General features: G+C 42.2%; 1 protein-coding gene across 1 annotated transcript in view; it reads right to left on the bottom strand.

Moving 5' to 3' along the window:
• Positions 1–18,018, bottom strand: part of dner (delta/notch-like EGF repeat containing) — a 275,113-nt gene extending 257,095 nt beyond the window's left edge. The window contains exon 1 of the mRNA XM_073041483.1: positions 17,413–18,018. Coding sequence (XP_072897584.1) covers positions 17,413–17,592 — 180 coding nt within the window. The 5' untranslated portion in view covers positions 17,593–18,018. The remainder of the gene's footprint in view (positions 1–17,412) is intronic.
• Positions 18,019–19,632: the final 1,614 nt, after the last annotated feature.

The raw sequence follows: 19,632 nt of genomic DNA, 5'->3' as shown, positions 1-19,632 counted from the left end.
AGCCGGGGAAGTTATGACCCTCTCCCCTCCTGTGAGACTGTTTGAGGTAACTTTTTTTTCATTCTTTTTTACTTCTCTTCTAATATTTGCATATCTGTGCACTTGTAATGTTACCGTGACACTGCAGTTTCCTTTGGGATCAATAAAGTATCGATTCAACCTATCTAGATTATGGAATGGTTCCAAAGTATTGGAAAATTACAAATATTACTCCACTAGTTAAGAGAAGAGAGAGGCAGAAAAGGGGAATTTATAGAATGGAGGGTTATGGGCTGAGTGCAGGTCGGTGGGACTAGGTGAGTAAGCGTTCGGCACGGACTAGAAGGGCCGAGATGGCCTGTTTCCATGCTGTAATTGTTAAATGGTTATATGGTTATAGACTAGTTAGCCTCAGCTTCAGTGTAGGGAAGATGTTGGAGTCTATGACCAAGGATGAATTTCAGGACACTTGGAGGCACAGGATAAAATAGGCCAAAGTCAGCAAGGTTCCCTTAAGGGGAAATATTGCCCGATAAATCTGTTGGAACTCTTTGAGAAAATAACAGGCAGGATAGATAAAGGAGAGTTAGTGGATGTTAAACACAAGAGATCCAGCAGATGCTGGAAATCCAGAGTAACACACAAACTGCGGAGGAACACAACAGGTCAGGCAGCAGCTATGAAAACGAATCAACTGTCGATGTTTTGGGCCAAGACCGTTCATCAGGTCAGTGGACGTTGTTTACATGGATTTTCTGAAGGTCCTTGACAAGGAGCCACACATGAGGCTGTTTAACGAGAGCCCATTGAGTCACAAGAAAGACTAGCATCGATGGAAGGATTAGTTGACTGGCAAGAGGCAAAGAGTGGGAATAAAGGGGACCCTTTCCGGTTGACTGTCAGTAACTAGTAAAGTTCCGCAGGGGTCGGTGTTGGGACCGCTTCTTTTCACATTGTATGTCAATGATTTGGATGACGGAATTGATGGATTTGCAGCCAAGATTGCAGACGATACGAACATAGGCAGAGGGGCAAACAGTGTTGAGGAGCAGGGATCCTGCAGAAGGGCTTAGACAGATTAGGAGAATGGGCAAAGAAGTGGCCAATGGAATATTGGGGACAGCAGTATCTAGTCATGCTTTTTGGTAGAAGGGATAAAGGCATAGACAATTTTGTGAACGGGGAGAAAATTCAGAAATTAGAGGTGCAAAGGGACTGGGGAGTTCTTGCGCAGGATTCCATAAAGGTTAACTTGTAGGTTGAATCAGTGGTCAGGAAGGCAAAATAACGCTAGCATTCATTTCGCATGAGGACGAACATAAGAACAAGGATGCATTGCTGAGGCCTTATAAGGCCTTGGTCAGACTGCACTTAGAGTATCATGAGCCGTTTAAGGCCCTTATCTAAGAATGGCTGATAAGAATGATTCAGGAACGAAAGGGTTAACATATGAGGAGCATTTGATGGCTCCGGGCCTGTAGGCACTCGAGTTTAGAAGAATTGGGGGAGGGGGAGAATCTCATTAAAACCTATCAAATATTGGAATTCTGGACCGAGTGGATATGGAGAGGATGCTTTCTATAGTGGACGAGTCTACAACCAGAAGGCAAAGCATCAGAATAGAGGAACATCCCTTTAGAACACAGATGAGGAGGAATTTCTTTAGTCAGAGAGTGGTAGACCTGTGGAATTTATTGCCATGGATGGCTGAGAGGAGCTAATTGGGTATATTGAAAGCAGGGGTTGATAATTTCTTGATTGGACAGGGCTTGAAAGGTAATGGGGAGAAGGCAGAAGGATGGAGTTGAGAGGGATAATAAATCAGCCATGATGGAATGGCGGAGCAGACTCAATAGGCCGAATCCCCTAAATCCACTCCTATGTCTTACGGTCTTATGGTTTTGTGGACTTAATGTAGTGAATTTCAATTGCAGAGCAGAACACCTGGAATGCTACTAATGGTGTGTTTGGCAAATTTCTCATCCTATTTTCTCTTAAAGCATGGCAAATGAATCATGATTTCAACCATAGCATTTTAAATGCAAAAATGATGTGATATCTTCACGGATGGATGTGATTGCTCCAGTTCCTTAAAAAAGGATGAAACCTGATTAAAATTCATGAATTTAACATCTGATTATTTCCATTTTATCATAGCTCCATTCATTCGCAGTCTGATTTTCCAGTTGATTATACAATGAGGGATTGGAGAGACATTCTCAGGCTGGAAACTGAAATACCAGACATGTGTACATGGACTGCTAGTGTAAGGATTTCAAACAGTTCAAATAATAAGCAATAATTGAATCTGAAGTTTTAATTTTCTTTTCACCAGCTGAGCTGGTCTAGAGGCTGTAACGTGGGATTTGGCCCTAAGGATTTGTTCAGATTATACAAACACTCTTGCCATTATAATGGCCACACAGAAAGCAGAGCTTGAGGTGGACTCTGACTTTGCTCCACCATTCAATAAGTTCATGGATGATCTTCTGCCTCAACCGTCATTCCCGTGATATAAAACCTTAAGGAATAAAGGCAGAATTAGGCCATTCTGTCCACTGAGTCTGCTCTGCCATTCGATCATGGCTGATTTATTTTCCGTTTCAACCCCATTCACCTACCTTCTCCCTGTAACCTTTGACTCCCTTACTAATCAAGAATCTATCAACCTCTGCTTTAAATATATCCAATATATCCTCAAATATATCCAATAACTTGGTCTCCACAGATTCACTGCTTTCTGGCATTAAAAAAATCCTCCTCATTTCTGTTCTAAATGGATAGCTTTGAATTCTGAGGCTGTGTCTTCTGGTCCTCGACTCTCCTACTAATGGAAGCATCCCCTCCATGTGCACTTTATCTCGGCCTTTTCAAGATTCCATGGGTTTCAATGAGATTACCCTCCCCCACCACCTTTATTCTTCTAAACTCCAGTGAATACAGGTCCAGAGCCATCAAACACTCCTCATATATTAACCAACACACACAAAATGTTGGTGGAACGCAGCAGGCCAGGCAGCATAGATGCTGCCTGGCCTGCTGTGTTCCACCAGCATTTTGTGTATGTTGCTTGAATTTCCAGCATCCGCAGATTTCCTCGTGTTTGTCATATATTAACCCTTTCATTCCTGGGATCATTCTTATAAACCTCCTCTAGATCCTCTCCAACGTCAGGACATCCTTCCTTATACATGGGGCCCAAAGCTGCTCACATACTCCAAATGTCATATGAGAAATGCCTTATATAACCTCAGCATTACATCCTTGCTTTTATACTCTAGTCTTCTCCAAATGACCACTAATATTGCACAGCTTCATATCACCTAATTCCCTTATTATTCAAAAATCTCTCAGTTTCTGTTCTGAGTGTACTCAGAGGCTAGGCCTTCATAGCTCTTCAAGGCAGAGAATTCCAAAGATTTATCGCCCTCTACGTGAAGAAGAAATTTCTTTGCTCAGTTCTGCATTCTCAGATTCTACCCTCCTTAGCCAAGGGGAAAATCCTTCCCAAATCCAGTCTGTTCTGCTGTGTAAGGGTTTTGTAAATTTCAAAAGATCTCCTCATCATTGTTACCAGTTCTGATAAGCACAGAGTTAATCGACTCGATCTTTTCTCATACAGCAAACCTGCCACTATTGGAACCAGTCTAGTGAATACTTCCCTACAGGACAGTATATAGTCTTTATGTAAGAAGACAAAAACTAAATGCACCAAGCCAGGTGCAGTTCGCTAAGTCTGTTGTATTTCCAGTGAGAAGTTTTTACTCCTGAACTTCAGTTCTCTCAAAAAAAAAAGCCAATTTACCATTTGCCTTCCTAACTTCTTGCTGCAAATATACAAGATGACTTTCAGTGACATGTTTAAAAGCAAATCTAGGTCCCTCTGAATGTCAACATTACCAAGTTTCTCACTATGTAAACAAAAGAAGTGTTTTCATTTTATACCCTAAAGCAGATAACTTCACATTTTCCATATTAAAGATCAAAGTTCAAATTAAATTTATTACTAAAGTTTATATATGTCACCATGTACAACCCTGAGATTCATTTTCTTGCGGGCAAACTCAATAAATCCGTAATAGAATAATAACCAGAATAGACTCAATGAAAGATCACACCAACTTGGGCATTCAACCAGTGTGCAAATGCCAACAAACTGTGCAAATACAATAAGAAAGAAGTGAAAAATAAATATTATATTCCATCAACCATATTCTTGCCTAATCACTCAGCTTCTCTGTACTTCCTTGAATCTTATTACATTTTCCTCCTTACTCAGAATCCTGCCTAACGCTGTAAATCTTCAGTAATGTGGGAAATAGGACATTTGACTCCTCAGCCAAATCACTGATAGAGTGAATAGCTTGGACCCAGCACTATTTTATGGCAGGCTCTGCCAGACCTCAATTGACACAGCCTGCTAATCTGAAAACAATCTATTTATTCCCACTCCTTGTTCCTGTCCAATGATCACTGCTCGGTCCATGTCATTACCACCACTCCCATCCCGATGTACTCCGCCCCTCTTCACCGTCCTCCTCTGTAGGACCTGTTGAAAGCTTGCTGAAAATCCAAACAATGCAAGACTCTGATCACCCACCACCTTCGGGATTTGAGGTCAGGGATTTTCTGGGAAATTGGATGTTGAGGCCTCCGTCAGTCAGGGTCGACCATGGATGTTGCGTCCCAGCTGTCTAGATTCGCAAGCCCAGGCAGTACGATATGGAGAGTGAGCTGTTGCCCAGGTGGCGAGCTCCCCCTCTCCATGAAGCAGATCAACCCAAAGGAACAGCACAGATCGATACAGTTTGGTATAAGCACCGTGACAGGAGTTGCCGTTCTGCGTTGAACTCAACATCGAGCTGCCTTGGGGCCTCCAGCTCTGGATATTTCTCTCTCTAGGCTTACTCTCCAAGCCTTCCCCATGAGTGGGTATAGCCACAAGGCAGTGGAGGTTTTCTTTCTCCTAGATGAGCTGCCAACCATGGCTGATGAGCCTCATCTGCCCAAAGCGACTGGTATGAAAGCACCAGTAACCCAACCTTGCCCCTTCTCCTGTCAGTAGAAATGGTTCCACTGGGCTTAGTAGCTAAGCCACATGTATAGGCCAGGAACTAGCACTTGGTTGTCAGAGACTATTTGAGGTGTATGCCATTGGGAGCATTTAATAGGTAGTGGAAGTTTACTCCCACTACCACCCCCGGCTATAACAACCTTAAACTTGGATATTAATACCACATGTTCTTTTATACCTGATATTCTGTGGTTATTATAAACTTTTGTTTTAACCCAATGAGTTTAAAGGGAATAGGGTATAAAAGCTAGTAAATTTCAGCTTTTTCCAATCACTGGACTCTGGCTCCCACTTCAAACCTGCCCATGTTCTTGACTTTGGCTCCTGCCACTGTCCTGTGTCCCAGCCCTGGCTCTACTGCACACCTTGCCCACAATCTGGACCTCACCTCTATCCGCACAAATGCCCTACACTCTGAAGCAATGAAGGAGCTAACCAAGGTAGTGTAGCAGGCGGCATAGTAGTGTAACAGTTAGCACATCACCTTTCAGCACCAGCGAACACCAAGCAAGTTCAATTCCCGCAACTGCCTGAAGGAGTTTGTACGTGCTCCCGGTGAATGTGTGGACTCCCCCGGCTACTCCGCTCTCCTCTCCCATCCGAAAGGTGTACAGTTAGGGTCAGTGAGTCGTGGGCACACGATGTTGGCACTGATGCATGGCAACACTTGCCACTGCCCAGCACAATCCTTGCTGGTTTGATTCAATGTAAACAATACATTTCACTGCATGTTATGACATTTCAAAGTACGTGTGACAAATAAAGCTGATCTTTAATCTTTATCTCTGTGGAACCAGCTGCCAAAATGTCAGTATTTCCAAACAAACAACATCTACTGGTTCCCCCTTCTTGTCATATCCTCAATGAACTCCTGTAGAGTAAACAGATATAATTGTTTCATGTTGACTATGTTCAGTCCTACTATTCTTTACAAGGATATCTTTACTGATATTTTACCTTTTAGTATGGACTCCAGCACCTTCCCCATCTCTGACATTAAGGAGACAGGTCAGATTCAAAGTCTTCTCTCACCTTCCCTTCTTAAACAATGTGGTAACACTTACTTTGTTAGAGAAACAATTCTAGATTCTGTACAATTTTGGAAGATGGCAATGAGAGAATTTACTACCTCTAAAATCTTTCAAAGCTCTTGGAGGCAGATCAGGTCTTGCAATTTATCAAATTTTAGTTTCAACAACTGCTTTACTGCTCTTGTCATTTGGGGAAGAAAGCACAATTTCAGTGCAAGCTTGTGTTAACTGGATAGGAGAACATGCTCATTTTAATTATCTGTATGGAGGAGTGATCGGAAATTGCTCTGGGACCTGCTACCACATGGCACAACCATCAATATTATGGAATGGCAAGAAATGGCTCTTTAAAATAAAACTTCAGGTCTCTCTGAGTATTTCCATGGATGCCTACTGTCAATGATACTGGCAGCTAATCAATCGCATTGCTACTAATTTAATTCAACTTTAGATGTAAGAGCAGATTTTAAAATTGCCTGTCCAGCGGAAAGCGAGGAGCAATGACACAGGAGGCTTTGTGCTACCAGGCTTCTCGTTGCATGATACTCTGCTAAAAGTTGCATGAGAGTAGCAGGATAAGTTGCAAGATGATATCCCCTTTCACACAATGAGCAGCTGCTTTTAAAACCATGTGCCTATCCTCTTTGCTTAGCTCTTACACGTGACTTTCACTTGATAAGCTATCACACGCAGTTTATGGCATCAAGACATTGCAATTCCTTATTTGCATTGTAAAATGATTAGAAGTCTTTTCAAATTTACAATCACGCTTGATAAGGTCACTTCAGCACATATCCAACAGGATTCAAATCAATATGTTTCCTTTGATAAAGGACAGTTATTGATGTGAGATATTATAATCTAATTCTCTGGTAGTGTTCCACATATGAAATAGGAATACGCATATTTGCATTTATAGAACCCTTTCCTTAGACTAACAGGAAAAGAATCATAAAAAACCATTTGTTCAATCACTATCTTGTTAGTGTAATAACGGACAGAGAAAGTCACTTGAGCATTAAAGGAATGTTTAATCATTTGTAGTTCAGAGTGTATGGTCACCTGTAAGTGTAACAGCTAATATTTAGCTTCTGCTGATCTGTGAAATGTAATCAGAGGCTACCTTTTCTTTTCTTGAATCAATCCTCCCCTCTGCCCCACCCCCACAATCACCTACTTAATCGGCTGGAGCCTGCTCTCTGGAGGATGTGCTGTGAGATGTCAAAGATTAAGATATAGGTTATTCAACCCACAGGTATTCATCGAGTATGAAATCTAGTTCCATCATTATCTTACATTCACCATGTTTTTTTTTCAACCAGCTACAAGACTGGCTACTCATCAAGTAAGAAATTAGTTTTACGATCACGGCTGTATTTTAACGTATTAAATATTATGCAAACAGAATACACTCAATGGCCACTTTATTAAGCACAGGAAGTACCTAATAAAGTGGTCACTGAGTGAATGTCCACGGTTTTCTGCTGCTTTAGCTCATTCACGTCAAGGTTCGATGTGTTGTGCATTCAGAGATGCTCTTTTGCACACCACTGTTGTAACATGTGGTTACTTGAGTTCTGTCACCTTCCTGTCACCTTGAACCAGTCTGGCCCTTCTCCTCTGATCTTTCTCATCAAAATGGCATTTTCACCCACAGAACTGCCACTCACTGGATGTTTTTGTTTTGTTTTTAGCACCATTCTCTGTAAACTTTAGAGACTGTTGTGTGTGAAAATTCCAGGAGATCAGCAGGTTCTGAGATACTCAAACTAGCCTGTCTGGCACCAACAATCATTCCACAAAGAGTCAAAGTCTTCTCAATTTCACATTTCTTCTCAATTCTGACGTTTGGACTGGAAATAACTGAACTTCTACATCATGTCTGCATGGCTTTTATGCATTGAGTTGCTGCCACACGTTCATTAACAAGCAGGTGTACAAATGTACCTAATAAAGTGGCCACTGAGTGCACATCCAATCTGAGCTTTCAGTTGGGAATTGTACAGGCACTTGAGGGAAACTGATTAACTGAACTAAAGAAAATAAAATAAGAGAAAATGGGACTGAGAGGAACTAGCATGGACTTGAAAGGCTGAATGGCTTCTCATTGTGCTGAAACAATTCTTTGACACAAATTTGGTATAAATAATCAAATGTAGGAAAAAACCTCAAACCCCTGGGGCATCACAGTAGCATAATGGTTAGTACAATGCTATTACAGCTCAGGGGTTTGGATCTTGGAGTTCAATGATCAGTTAAACTCCCATCAGTAATCTTTGGCACAATTAAGCATTGCACCAAACACTACACCAACGTGACACCCCTGCGCTTTCCGAGTAGATATTAAATGATTGAAGAACGCTGAATGTGTCTTTCTATAATTAATATGGCAGCACCCAGAAGTGAAGGGATCCTTCAATACTGTCTGGAAGCCTACGGATAAGTTACGGAGAGAGCAGCAAATCGGGCGAGTCAGTCAAACCATGTATGGAAAGAGCTAGTCAAATGATGCATAGCATCATTTATACCTCAACACTCATGTAACCCACCCTAGACCATACCTTGAATCTATCAACCACATTATTGAAAACTATTGATCCACCATCCTTAATCATATGAGTGGTGAGTTCCCAATTTCCCTTATTCATGTACGAATGCTATAGATTACACCTTGTTGTTCTGGATAATTCCAACCAGGAGTTTCTCATATCTACTCTCCGTATTGCTCCATCCACTGAACTGTCACCCCTCAGCTTTCTAAATTAATTAGGATGAAGAATGGATATATCTCACCTAGGACTGGGCGGATTAATAGTTTGGCACTGACTCAATGGGCTGAAGGGCCTGTTTCTGTACTCTATCTCCTTACAATTGATCCCTTTAAGCTCTAGAAGCAATCTGATGAAATGGCATTGTACATTCAGGAGAACCAGAATGATCTTAGCGTGGTGGTTAGTGCGAAGCTATCACAACTTGTGGAGTTTAGAGTTCAATTCCTGCAAAGAGTTTGTACATTTCCCTGTAGAATGCCTGGTTTTCCTCCGGGTGCTCCAGCTCCCACCCCCCCACCAGTCCAAAGACGTATTGGGAGGGTTAACTGGTCATTGTAAATTATCCCATGATTAGGTTAGGTCTAATTGGGTTTGTCGGGGGTTGCTAGGCGGTGTGTCTCGAAGGGCAGGCAGGGCCTACTCCACGCAGTATCGCTGAATAAAATAAAATCTCTCCCTGTGTTTGTTGTTGAAAATTCAACTTGTTTTTCCAATTGCAGTCTAAACAAGGTTCTGCCCATTTGATTAATAGCTTTTTCACTTTAGACTCCAACCCAGCAGAGCCAGGAGCTGATATCCAATTACACTTTTTGCCCTCTTTTGTAGCTACGGAGTATTTTGAGTCTACATGAAGTTAAGTTCCTTTTGCTCCTTCATAATGCCTTTGGCTTGTTGAGATAAATTTCATGTTAGCTTTCATAGATCTGAGTGTCCAAACTCTGGGTTAGGAAGGAATCCTCTGGCATCAAAATGGGTTGAATTGAGCTAACGATATCCATGCCTCCTGCCCGAGGCCCTGTGATGGTATGTGGTTGCTGTATGCAAGGCTTCTGAAATCCATTTGCATGAATTGACTTGTCAATGATCACAGCGCCTGAGCTGCAAATTAAAATAAATAAGCCTGATCTTTCTAACCAGCTGTATACCTGCAGCATTGTGGCAACAGATAACAATTCACTCTCGTCTTTCCACTGATGACTCAATGTCAATTTCAAACATTTATTTATTTATCCATTCATAGGATGTAGAGGCCACCAAAAGGAGCAACAAGATATTGTTTGTCCCTATGGTTTACTGAGGACAAAACAGATTCTGTAAGGATTGAATTGAATTGACTTTATTAATTGCATCCTTCATATACATGAGGAGTAAAAGTACATTCCCTGAAGAATTATAGTGAGGCAGAGATCCACAGGGCTTTCATGGCAATCTAGTAATTCTTTGTTACCTTCTTATCCCAGAATTATTTTGTAGTTTGAAATTAACTAATTTCCCATACTTCCACATTGGGATTCAGACCCTTTCCTTATGTCCCTCCATCTGCAAGCTAGGTTTCTGGACACTAGTTCAATAATTTAACCACTGTCCCATACATGCAGTGCATGCCCAGTAAAAGGAAAGAATTCGACCATACATTAAGCTTAACTCATACTTCATCCCGAGCTTCTGCATGAATGGACTGTGCAAAGCTGATAAAATATACTGCTTACTTGCAGTGGCCCACATACCCGTACATACAGATTCATGATGGGTCCAGATGCTCATTACAAATGGTATATATACATTCAGTGGCCACTTTATTAGGTGGCTCCTGTAGCCACCGAATACAGGCTTGTGAATTTCTGCTGCTATAGCCCATTAACTTCAAGGTTCGATGTGTTGTGCATTCAGAGATGCTCGCCTGCCCACCACTGTTGTGATTATTTGAGTTACTGTTGCCTTCCCGTTAGCTTGAAACAGTCTAGCAATATTTCTGTCGCGTCTCTCATTAACAAGACATTTTCACACACAGATCTGCCACTCAAATACATGTTTTTTTTTGTTTTTCATGCTATTCTCTGTAACCTCTGGAGACTGTTGTGCATGAAAATCCCAAGAGATCAGCAGTTTCTGAGTTACTCAAGTCACCCTGTCTATCACCATCAATTATTCCCCAGTCAACGTCCCTTAGATCACATTTCTTTCCCATTCTGATGTTTGGTCTGAAGAACAACAGAACCTCTTGACCATGTCTGCATGCTTTTTATGCACTGAGTTCCTGCCACATGATTGGATGGTTAAATATTTGCATTATCCACCAAATGTACAGAAGTACCTACTAAAATAGCCACTGAGTGTAACTGTGCTTAAACAGTGTGTTTATATAAAAATACAAGAGATGATACATATCTTGACATGTCATCTATCTTCTGTACACGTTTTACTAAGTTTCCTTGCACAGATTGATTGATGTACAAACCCCCTTTCCCAAATATCTTTTTTATCTGGTATAATAATGAATGACCAAGACCAGAAAGAATTCTACTAATTGTGGGAAGTATAAATGTGAAATATGAATGATAGTTTCTGTCATCTATGTGTTGACCGTGTCACAATAGCTTTCCTTGGGAAGACATCTTATCCTGACCACAAAAATTGAGTAGGGTAGCTTAAGAGAAGTGAAGGTTTATTACGGATTTTGATATCAGGATCAAAGAGGTCATGCTGATTGAAAGCCGTGTCTTTAGGGTTCTGACTTTTTAATAATCATTAAGATTTTTTAATAAAAATTGTTCCATGCCTATCATAACTCTTGAACCATTTCTACAGATGTATCTGAACATTCTAATTGGTTACATCACCGTCTGGTATAGAAGGGATACTGCATTGGATTGGAAAAAGCTGCACAGCATTGCAAACTCAGCCAGTCCCATCATAGGCACTAGCCTCCCAACCACTGAGGACATCTTCGAAGAGCAATGCCTCAGAAAGGTGGTATCCAACATTAATGACACCCAAACCTCACGTCACCCAGGACTTGCTCCCTTTTGTGTGCTACCCTCGAGGAGGAGATACAGGAGCCTGAAGAGACACAATCAATCCCTCCACCATCAGATTTCTGAATGGACAGTGAACCCATGAATACTACCTCACTATTTCTGCTCTCTTCTTGCACCATTTACACAATTTAATATATATTCCTTATTGTAATTAATAATATTTTATGTATTGTACTGTAATGCTGCCACAAAACAACAAATTTCACAATATACTGTATGTCAGTGACTTTAAAACTGATTCTGAAATATTTCACCATAAAATTCACAAGAGATGCAGCAATAGAGTTTAGATGGAACAAAAATGTTCAATGCTCAAATAATTTTCAATACCCAAACACTGAGTGCAGCACATGCCTTCACTAACCACCTATACACTCATGAGAATCTCTCGAGATAAGCAGAAGGCAACTGTCTTAGATGTCACTGAGCATTAGATTTTAATTGATTGAATTTTTATATATGAATTTATACTGAAGTAATTAATAAGTATGTAATTAATAAATACAAGAGCAGATTAACTTGGCAACATGGATTATACCTCACTAAATAAGCATTCTATGTAATTATCAGGACAAAATGTACAATGCCATGGAGACAAAGAGATGATGAAATATTCACAATGGCTGATTTATAATAAGGTCAGTTCACTGGAACCAGAGTTTAATAAATTAAATGCAACTGTACTATTGACATTGAACATAACAAATAAGGCCACAGAAGCTTTCTGGCTCTGGAACTAAATGCAGACTTCAATTATTCAGACCGTTCCAGATGGGATAACTGAACCATAGTTGTTCAAAGTTCAAAAGGTTCAAAGTAAATTTATTATCAAAGTACATATGCGTCATCATATACAACCCTGAGATTCATTTTCTTATGGGCATACTCAATAAATCCAAAAAAGAATAATAACCATGATAGAATTAATGAAAGACCATTCCAACCTCGGCATTCAACCATTGTGCAAAAGATAACAAACTGTGCAAATAGAAAAAGAAACATAATAATATTAAATAAATAAGCAATAAATGTTGAGAACATGAGATGAAGAGTCCTTGAAAGTGAGTTCATAGGTTGTAGGAACATTTCAATGATGGGGCAAGTGAAGTTGAGTGAAGTTATCTCCTCTGGTTCAAGAGCCTGATAGTTGAAGGGTAATAATTGTTCTTGAACCTGGTGGTGGGAGTTATGAGGCTCCTGTATCTTCTTGCTAATGGCAGCAGTGAGGGGTGAGCATGCCCTGGGTGGTGGGGGGTCCCTGAAAATGGATGTTGCTTTTCTGCAACAACGCTTCATGTAACTGTGCTCAATGGTGGGAAGGACTTTACCTGTGATGGACTGAGCCATATCCAATACTTTCTGTAGGATTTTTCATGCAAGGGCATTGATGTTTCCATACCAGACTGTGATGCAGTCTATCAATACACTCTCCACCACATGTCTATAGAAGCTTGTCAAAGTTTAGATGTCATGAAGAATCTTTGCTAACTCTTAAAGAAGTAGGAGGTGCTGCCATGCTTTCATCATAGTTGCACTTACAAGCTGGGCCCAGGACAGAATTCTGAAATAATAACTCCAGGATTTTAAAGTACTGTCCCTCTCCACCTCTGATCCCTTGATGAGGACTGGCTCATTAACCTCTGATTTCCCCCTCCTGAAGTCAGCAATCAGCTCCTTGGTCTTGCTGACATTGAGAAAGAGGTTGTTGTTATGGAACAACTCAGCCATATTTTCAATTTCCCTCTTATATGCTGATTCATCACCAGTTTTGATTCAGCTTATGACAGCAAACTTGAATATGGCATTAGAGTTGTGCTTAGCCGCGCCAGATCTTAGAAATCAGATGGAAAAGTCTTAATTCTGAGAAGAGATTTAAAATCATACTTCCATTCTGACTCCCTGGAAGGAACTTGCTCCAGTTATTGAAAATCCCTATGGCCTTCTGATACTATATCAGCCTAAGGGAAAGGATTGTGAAGCTACACTTGTATATCTTCCAATAATATGTCCTTCTTTAAGGAAAAGGTAGTCACTGAAGGCACCATCAGTTTTCCTTCTAAGCTGTGCCTCTCTACCACAGTACAACGAAACTCAAGATGTACTGTGTTGGAAACTAATAGATGACCCATCCAAAATTCCACCACTTTTTAATTGATTCTCTCAGTCCACATTCAAATTTTGAACTTTTTTCTCCCAAGAATAGCTTTGTTCTCATTTTCAATTTTTATTTCTGCTCAAGAGAACTTTCTATTATTTTTCAAGAATCTAGAGAGAGGTTATAAATTCTTGGTCAAAGACTGAAACAAAGGTTAACTGCACCTACTGAGCAGCATTGCACCTACCCAGTGCAGCAACCAAAGTCAGGGCCTAAAATATGAAAAGTCTGATACCATGACAAAACACCACAGGGAGTGAACAGTCTATGATGTAAAAGATTGTATTGTTTACCAACTGCACATGTTAAAACCCAGAACATGCAGACACTTAAGGACAAAATTCAGTCTAACTTCTTCAAACTACAAATGAACATAAAGCAATATGAAAATGGTCCAAGTAGTTCATTTCTATATTCCCCAAATCCTTTGTTGTTTTCAAAGTAGCACTCATGAAAGATGCATTATGGAACCCTGAATACGTCTTTATTTTTATAAACCAATATTAACTCATATTGGCCCTAAACAAAAAGGGGACTACTAGATTGGCAAGGATTTCCCAAACTTAAATGATTCATGATAAAACATGACAGTGAATCTGTATTCCATTACTTCGTATATCCCTTGGCCCATTCAGTAACCACCCTGAAGATTATTCAATTGCTTCTCCTATTCTGAGGAAGCAGTTAAAAAGTATGGGGATTTGTTGGAAAAATATAACCTGTGGGCTTTAGCCTAGTGCAAAATCATTCAGAGGGTGGAGTGGAGTGATGGGGTTAGACAAGGAACTTATAAAATATATGGCAAAATTACTACATTATTAATAGGCTTACAATAGATTGCATGCATAGTGGAAACTCTCTTGTTGGAGATTGGAGCTCTAGGTAACATTGGGTAATATTACAGGATAAATATTTATTGTGATTGGTTTTGCACAACCTCATCACTCATATCCCACCCTTCTCACACACCCTACTTAATAACAAACTGTGGTTACCGACATGAAGGCCACTGACAAGTGCTAATGTAATGGACTTCCTTTGAGCTAGGATCAGAAATGCACAGAGTACCCGATATTAGTAATTACTTTACTATACACATTTATACATGGGTAATGATAAAGGACCACAGCAGATGTAATGTCTGCAGTTGACAAAATTTGTATTCAATGTGGTAAATCATTGAAAGGTTTTTTGGTCAATTATTGCATGCATTGTCAAAGCTCTGCTAACAGTGGAGAGTAGAGAGAAGGGAAAATTAATCAGAAAATATAAAAAACTATGAACAAATAAATATGTTTGCAATCACATGTGTAATTAAAATCTGCATGTATAATGAAAGGATCCTGCAAATTAACTTCCAAATATTAGTTCATTGCCAAGTTAATAATTTAATACACCAAGAGTAACCAGATATGATTAATTGCAGAAAACCAGTCACCATACTGACTGCCAGTTATTTGTGGCAGATAGTTATTATGTTACCCAATTCACCTTTGCTTCAAATGTTGGGAGATTTAGACAGTCATGAAGAACTAGCTGCATCGTCACAATTTCATTTATCTGCAAAACTAATAAACTGACAATTTGCATTAACTTAACTCAACACAAGAGGACCAATAATCTAGATTCTGGAACAATAATCTAGATTTAATTAGCATTCACTCTCCAAAATGTATATTGACTCCAATCTAGATCCTCCTTGCAAACAGTGAGGATATTCAGTCTAGCCACTAGAGAATATGATCTCTGACAGCTCAGTTCAATTCCTAGTCATCCCAATCTCTCACACTAGTGTCTTCCACAGTAGTTAAAGGTGTATTTTTCTGCAACAGCTGGAATAGAACTTCAGTTCTTTGGGAGATGGTGGTTGTGCAAGGATGGGTGAGGAGGGATGGAAGTGGGGAAGGTTAAAAATGAGGTGAATAAATAGTGAGTGGGGGAAGGAGAAAGAAGCCAAGACTGTTGGCGGGAAGAATGCAGAGGGAAAAGTAGAGAGAAGAACAAGAGAGAAAGGAGAAGGGAAGGAGGAAGTGAGAAGGAGGAAGGTGAAGCATCAATGGATGGAGGAAAAGACAGAAGGTGGGAAAGGGGTAAATGGTGGAAGGGGAGAGATGGAGGTAGGAATGACAGGAAAGGAGCAGGAGTCTGGGATAGAATGGTGAATAAAGTGGAATAAGAATGGATGCAAAGGAGGCATGTGGAAGTTGGACAGGATGAGGACAAGGAAATGGTGGAGAGTGGAAGATGAATAAGGAGTAGGAGATGGGAGAAGGGGGTTAGTGTAGGGTAGGGTGGGGTGGGCAGAGGGGAAGAGGACAAAGGAGGAGAGGAAGAAGAAAGGAGAGTAAGAATGGAAAGGGATGGAGAAGGGAGTGGATGAGGAGAATGGGGTGGAGATGAAAAATAATAGGAGAGGGGGATGAAAAGGAGAAAGGAAGAATGCATTCCAGCAGAGGAAAGGGATACGGGAGATGTGGAGCAAGTGATGGTTTGGATGGGAAATGTGGAACGGGGAGCGGGTGGAATTGTGGCAGGTGAGAGGGCAGGATTAGGGATGGGATTGTAGGAGGGAAAGGGGTTCACGGAGAACATGAGGAGAGGATACAAATGGGGCAACATGCTGTCATTTAGATGGGGCATCTAAATGATGCACATCGCTCCGACAGTCCCAGTTTGAGATGAGGTGAGTAACCGAGACTTCACAGCGCGGTCCGATATGTTCCCTAATCAAATGACTAAATCTGCCGTCTCCAAGCACGTGTATTCATCCTTGCGGAGGTGTGCATTTTTGCTGAGGACCCCTGATACCATTGAGGCCGGTTGTGTGTGTGTGTGTGTGTGTGTGTGTGTGTGTGTGTGTGTGTGTGTGTGTGTGTGTGTGTGTGTGTGTGTGTGTGTGTGTGTGTGTGTGTGTGTGTGTGTGTGTGTGTGTGTGTGTGTGTGTGTGTGTGTGTGTGTGTGTGTGTGTGTGTGTGTGGAATATCCATTAACAAGTTAGCGGGAGGGACGGAGCTCGGCTCCAGCGGGGCATCGACATCTCCACGGAAATGGAGTCACCGCTTTCCAAGGAAGGTCCGGACACAGCGGACGGCGTGCGGTGTGGGGAGCGAAGGGGGAGACGGCCGCTGTCATTGAATCACCTTGTTCATGAAAGTTGTTCGCGGAACTCAGCCCCTTCCCCGGGAATGGCGACTCTCCGCCACATCGCACAATCGGCGTGCATCGCGGCTTGTGCGGGTCGGGTTTGGGGTCGGGGAGGTCGGGTTTGAAGATGACTGGTGCGGGGTGGGGAGAGATTGGTGAAGGGGAATGGAAGTCCTGTGACTAGCGCGGGTTTGAGAGTGTCTTTCCCCCAGCCCTCGGATTCCTGCCGCTTTCCGATGCTGCTGTGCGAACCAGGTGCTCCCGGGACTGGCCGCCTGGTTCTCTCACTGAACCGCCCCGACGCCGGGCTCGCCTCATATCCACAACCTCCACTCTCCGACCGCGCAGAATAGCAGCTCTGGGGTCACCGCCACGCCGCTCCCGACCCAGCAGCCAACACCTGCAGGGCGCTCCCGCCACATCGGCCCCCCACCCTTACCTGACAGTGCTGGCCCGCGAACCCGGGGCTGCAGGAACAGTTGTAGGACGGCGGCTGCCCTTGGAAAGTTAGACAAGTGCCATTGTTGAGGCAGGGTCGGCCGGCACACGGGCTGAGAGGGGCGGCGCTGGCGGCGGACAGCAGAGCCACCGTGCCCAGGAACAACAGGGGAGCCGGCATTTCCACCGGGGCTGGAGCGAGGACCCCTTCCCTCTGAGCAAGGTGAGCTTCCCGGCGGCTGGCTGAGCTGGCTGAGATCTGCGCTGCGGGCTATAAAGGACCGGTTCCCAACGCCGACCTGGTCTCGGTACTCTCTCGCGTCCAGAAGGTGTTCTCCTTCAGATCTGGGACTGTTTTTGTCCGCTAGGATTGTTGTGATGTAAAGGGCTGTGTAACCAGCTGTCTGGTCGAGATCTCACCGAACGGAGGATTGCTGCAGGTTACAGGAGCAGAGGCGGAGATAACCGCGCGCAGTTACACGCGAGCGGGACACGGACACCAGTCAATTCCGAAAAGCTTCCTCTCGCTTCTTTCGTCCATTATTTAAAACCTTTCGCTTAGCCCGCCCCCCCGACACTGACCCAGATTATCATTGTTCGCGGTCATATTGACGTATGGCTACAACGAGCCCCTCTATCAACAGTCCACTAACTGCTTGGTGCTAAGCCTCGACCGACTTACCTCTCTTGGCTTTTTAGTTAGTTTTTTTAAAAAAAAACATTTGTTTTGGGGCTGAGGGATAGCGATTGTTTTGAATACTTATCCGCAGGATAAAGAAAAACTAGAATTTAATGCTTGTTCTTAATTTTCTGCTTCGGTCTCTTCAAACAGCGAGCATCTTGAGTAGGGAGTCTCGTATAGACCAGACTTGGGAAGGATGGCAGATTTTCTTCTCCAGAACATCAAAAATCAAGATGCATTTAATTTATTAACAAATAATGCATACATTATGCAACCTCGAGATTTGCTTAAAACATTGGAGCAAATTAGGCCATTAATATCGTGGCTGATTTATTATCCCTCTCAGCTCCAATCTCTTGCCTTCTCCCCATAATCTATTGACGCCCTAACTAAACAAAAACGATCAACTTGCGCTGTAAATGTACCCAATGACTTGGCCTCCACTGCCGTCTGTGGCAATACATTCCACAGATTCACCAACCTCTGACTAAAGAAGTTGGTCCTCAGCTCTGTTCTGGTGTTCCAGATGGAATATGATAACAAGCCATTAGTTACTTCGTTGATACTAGATTTCTAATTTCTGAATTTTGGTTTAACAAACCAAAGTTATGTTAGTATTAGTTCACAATGAAGAATGTAACAAACCATTCATATAGATCATTTCAAGACATAAGTATTTTGAGGAAAAGTGTTAGGGTTACGGTTACAGGTAGACAGTAAGGTGTGAGGGCTATGGAAGGGTAGATGGCGAGGAGAAGCGTTCATCTTTAATGTAGAAGAGGTCAGTTCAAGGGCCATGTAACAACACCATAGATGCTGTCACTGAGTTTGGTTTTCAAGCTTTAGTGTCCCTCTGCCCAATGGAAGGGAAGGGAAGAGAGAATTATGCTGGCTGCTTTTCTGATGCAGGGAGAATTGTAGCCAGAAATGTAGCCATGAAGAAGAAAAAGAAAGCCCTTAACTCCGAGTGGAGTCATCGGGACGCCGTTGTGACGGTGTTTTTTTTTTTAGCAGGCTTTCTTATTTTTACGAGGCCGAGTTGCTAGCTCGGCGCTCAACCCAGCACGGATGGAAAGCGTGCAAGGGGGCCGGCTGGAAGTCCAGCACTGAACTTCGCTCCGAAGTCCAGCACTGATGCCACTACGCCACCAGCCGGCTCAGAGTCCATGGAGTCATCATTTGTTTTCGTGATTGACTGAACTGTGCCCACATCTGTTCGCAGTTTCTTCTGGTGCTGGGCAGAGCAGAGATGCTTTCAATGGTGCATCCATAAAAATTGGTGAGGGTCTTTAGGACATCCCAGATTTCCTTAGCCTTCAGAGGTACTGAAGTTGAGGATGACCTTGAGAGAGATGTTGCTGCCTGTCCTCACAGATTACAGTTTGTAGGTCCAGAAAAGGGAGGATTTGAACTGGATCATCAGTATTGGCTTCGCAGATGAAAATGCATGCCAAGCCTCAACTGAGTGAGAATGTTGTTGCCCCCATAGCTCAGGAGGATCATTCACAAGGTAGTTGTAGCCTTTAAGGGGGTCAATTT

Source organism: Hemitrygon akajei, chromosome 3 (assembly GCF_048418815.1).
Source record: "Hemitrygon akajei chromosome 3, sHemAka1.3, whole genome shotgun sequence".
NCBI lineage: Eukaryota > Metazoa > Chordata > Chondrichthyes > Myliobatiformes > Dasyatidae > Hemitrygon > Hemitrygon akajei.
Note: the sequence above shows the minus strand (reverse complement) of the source record. Positions and strands in the feature narration are given on the sequence as shown.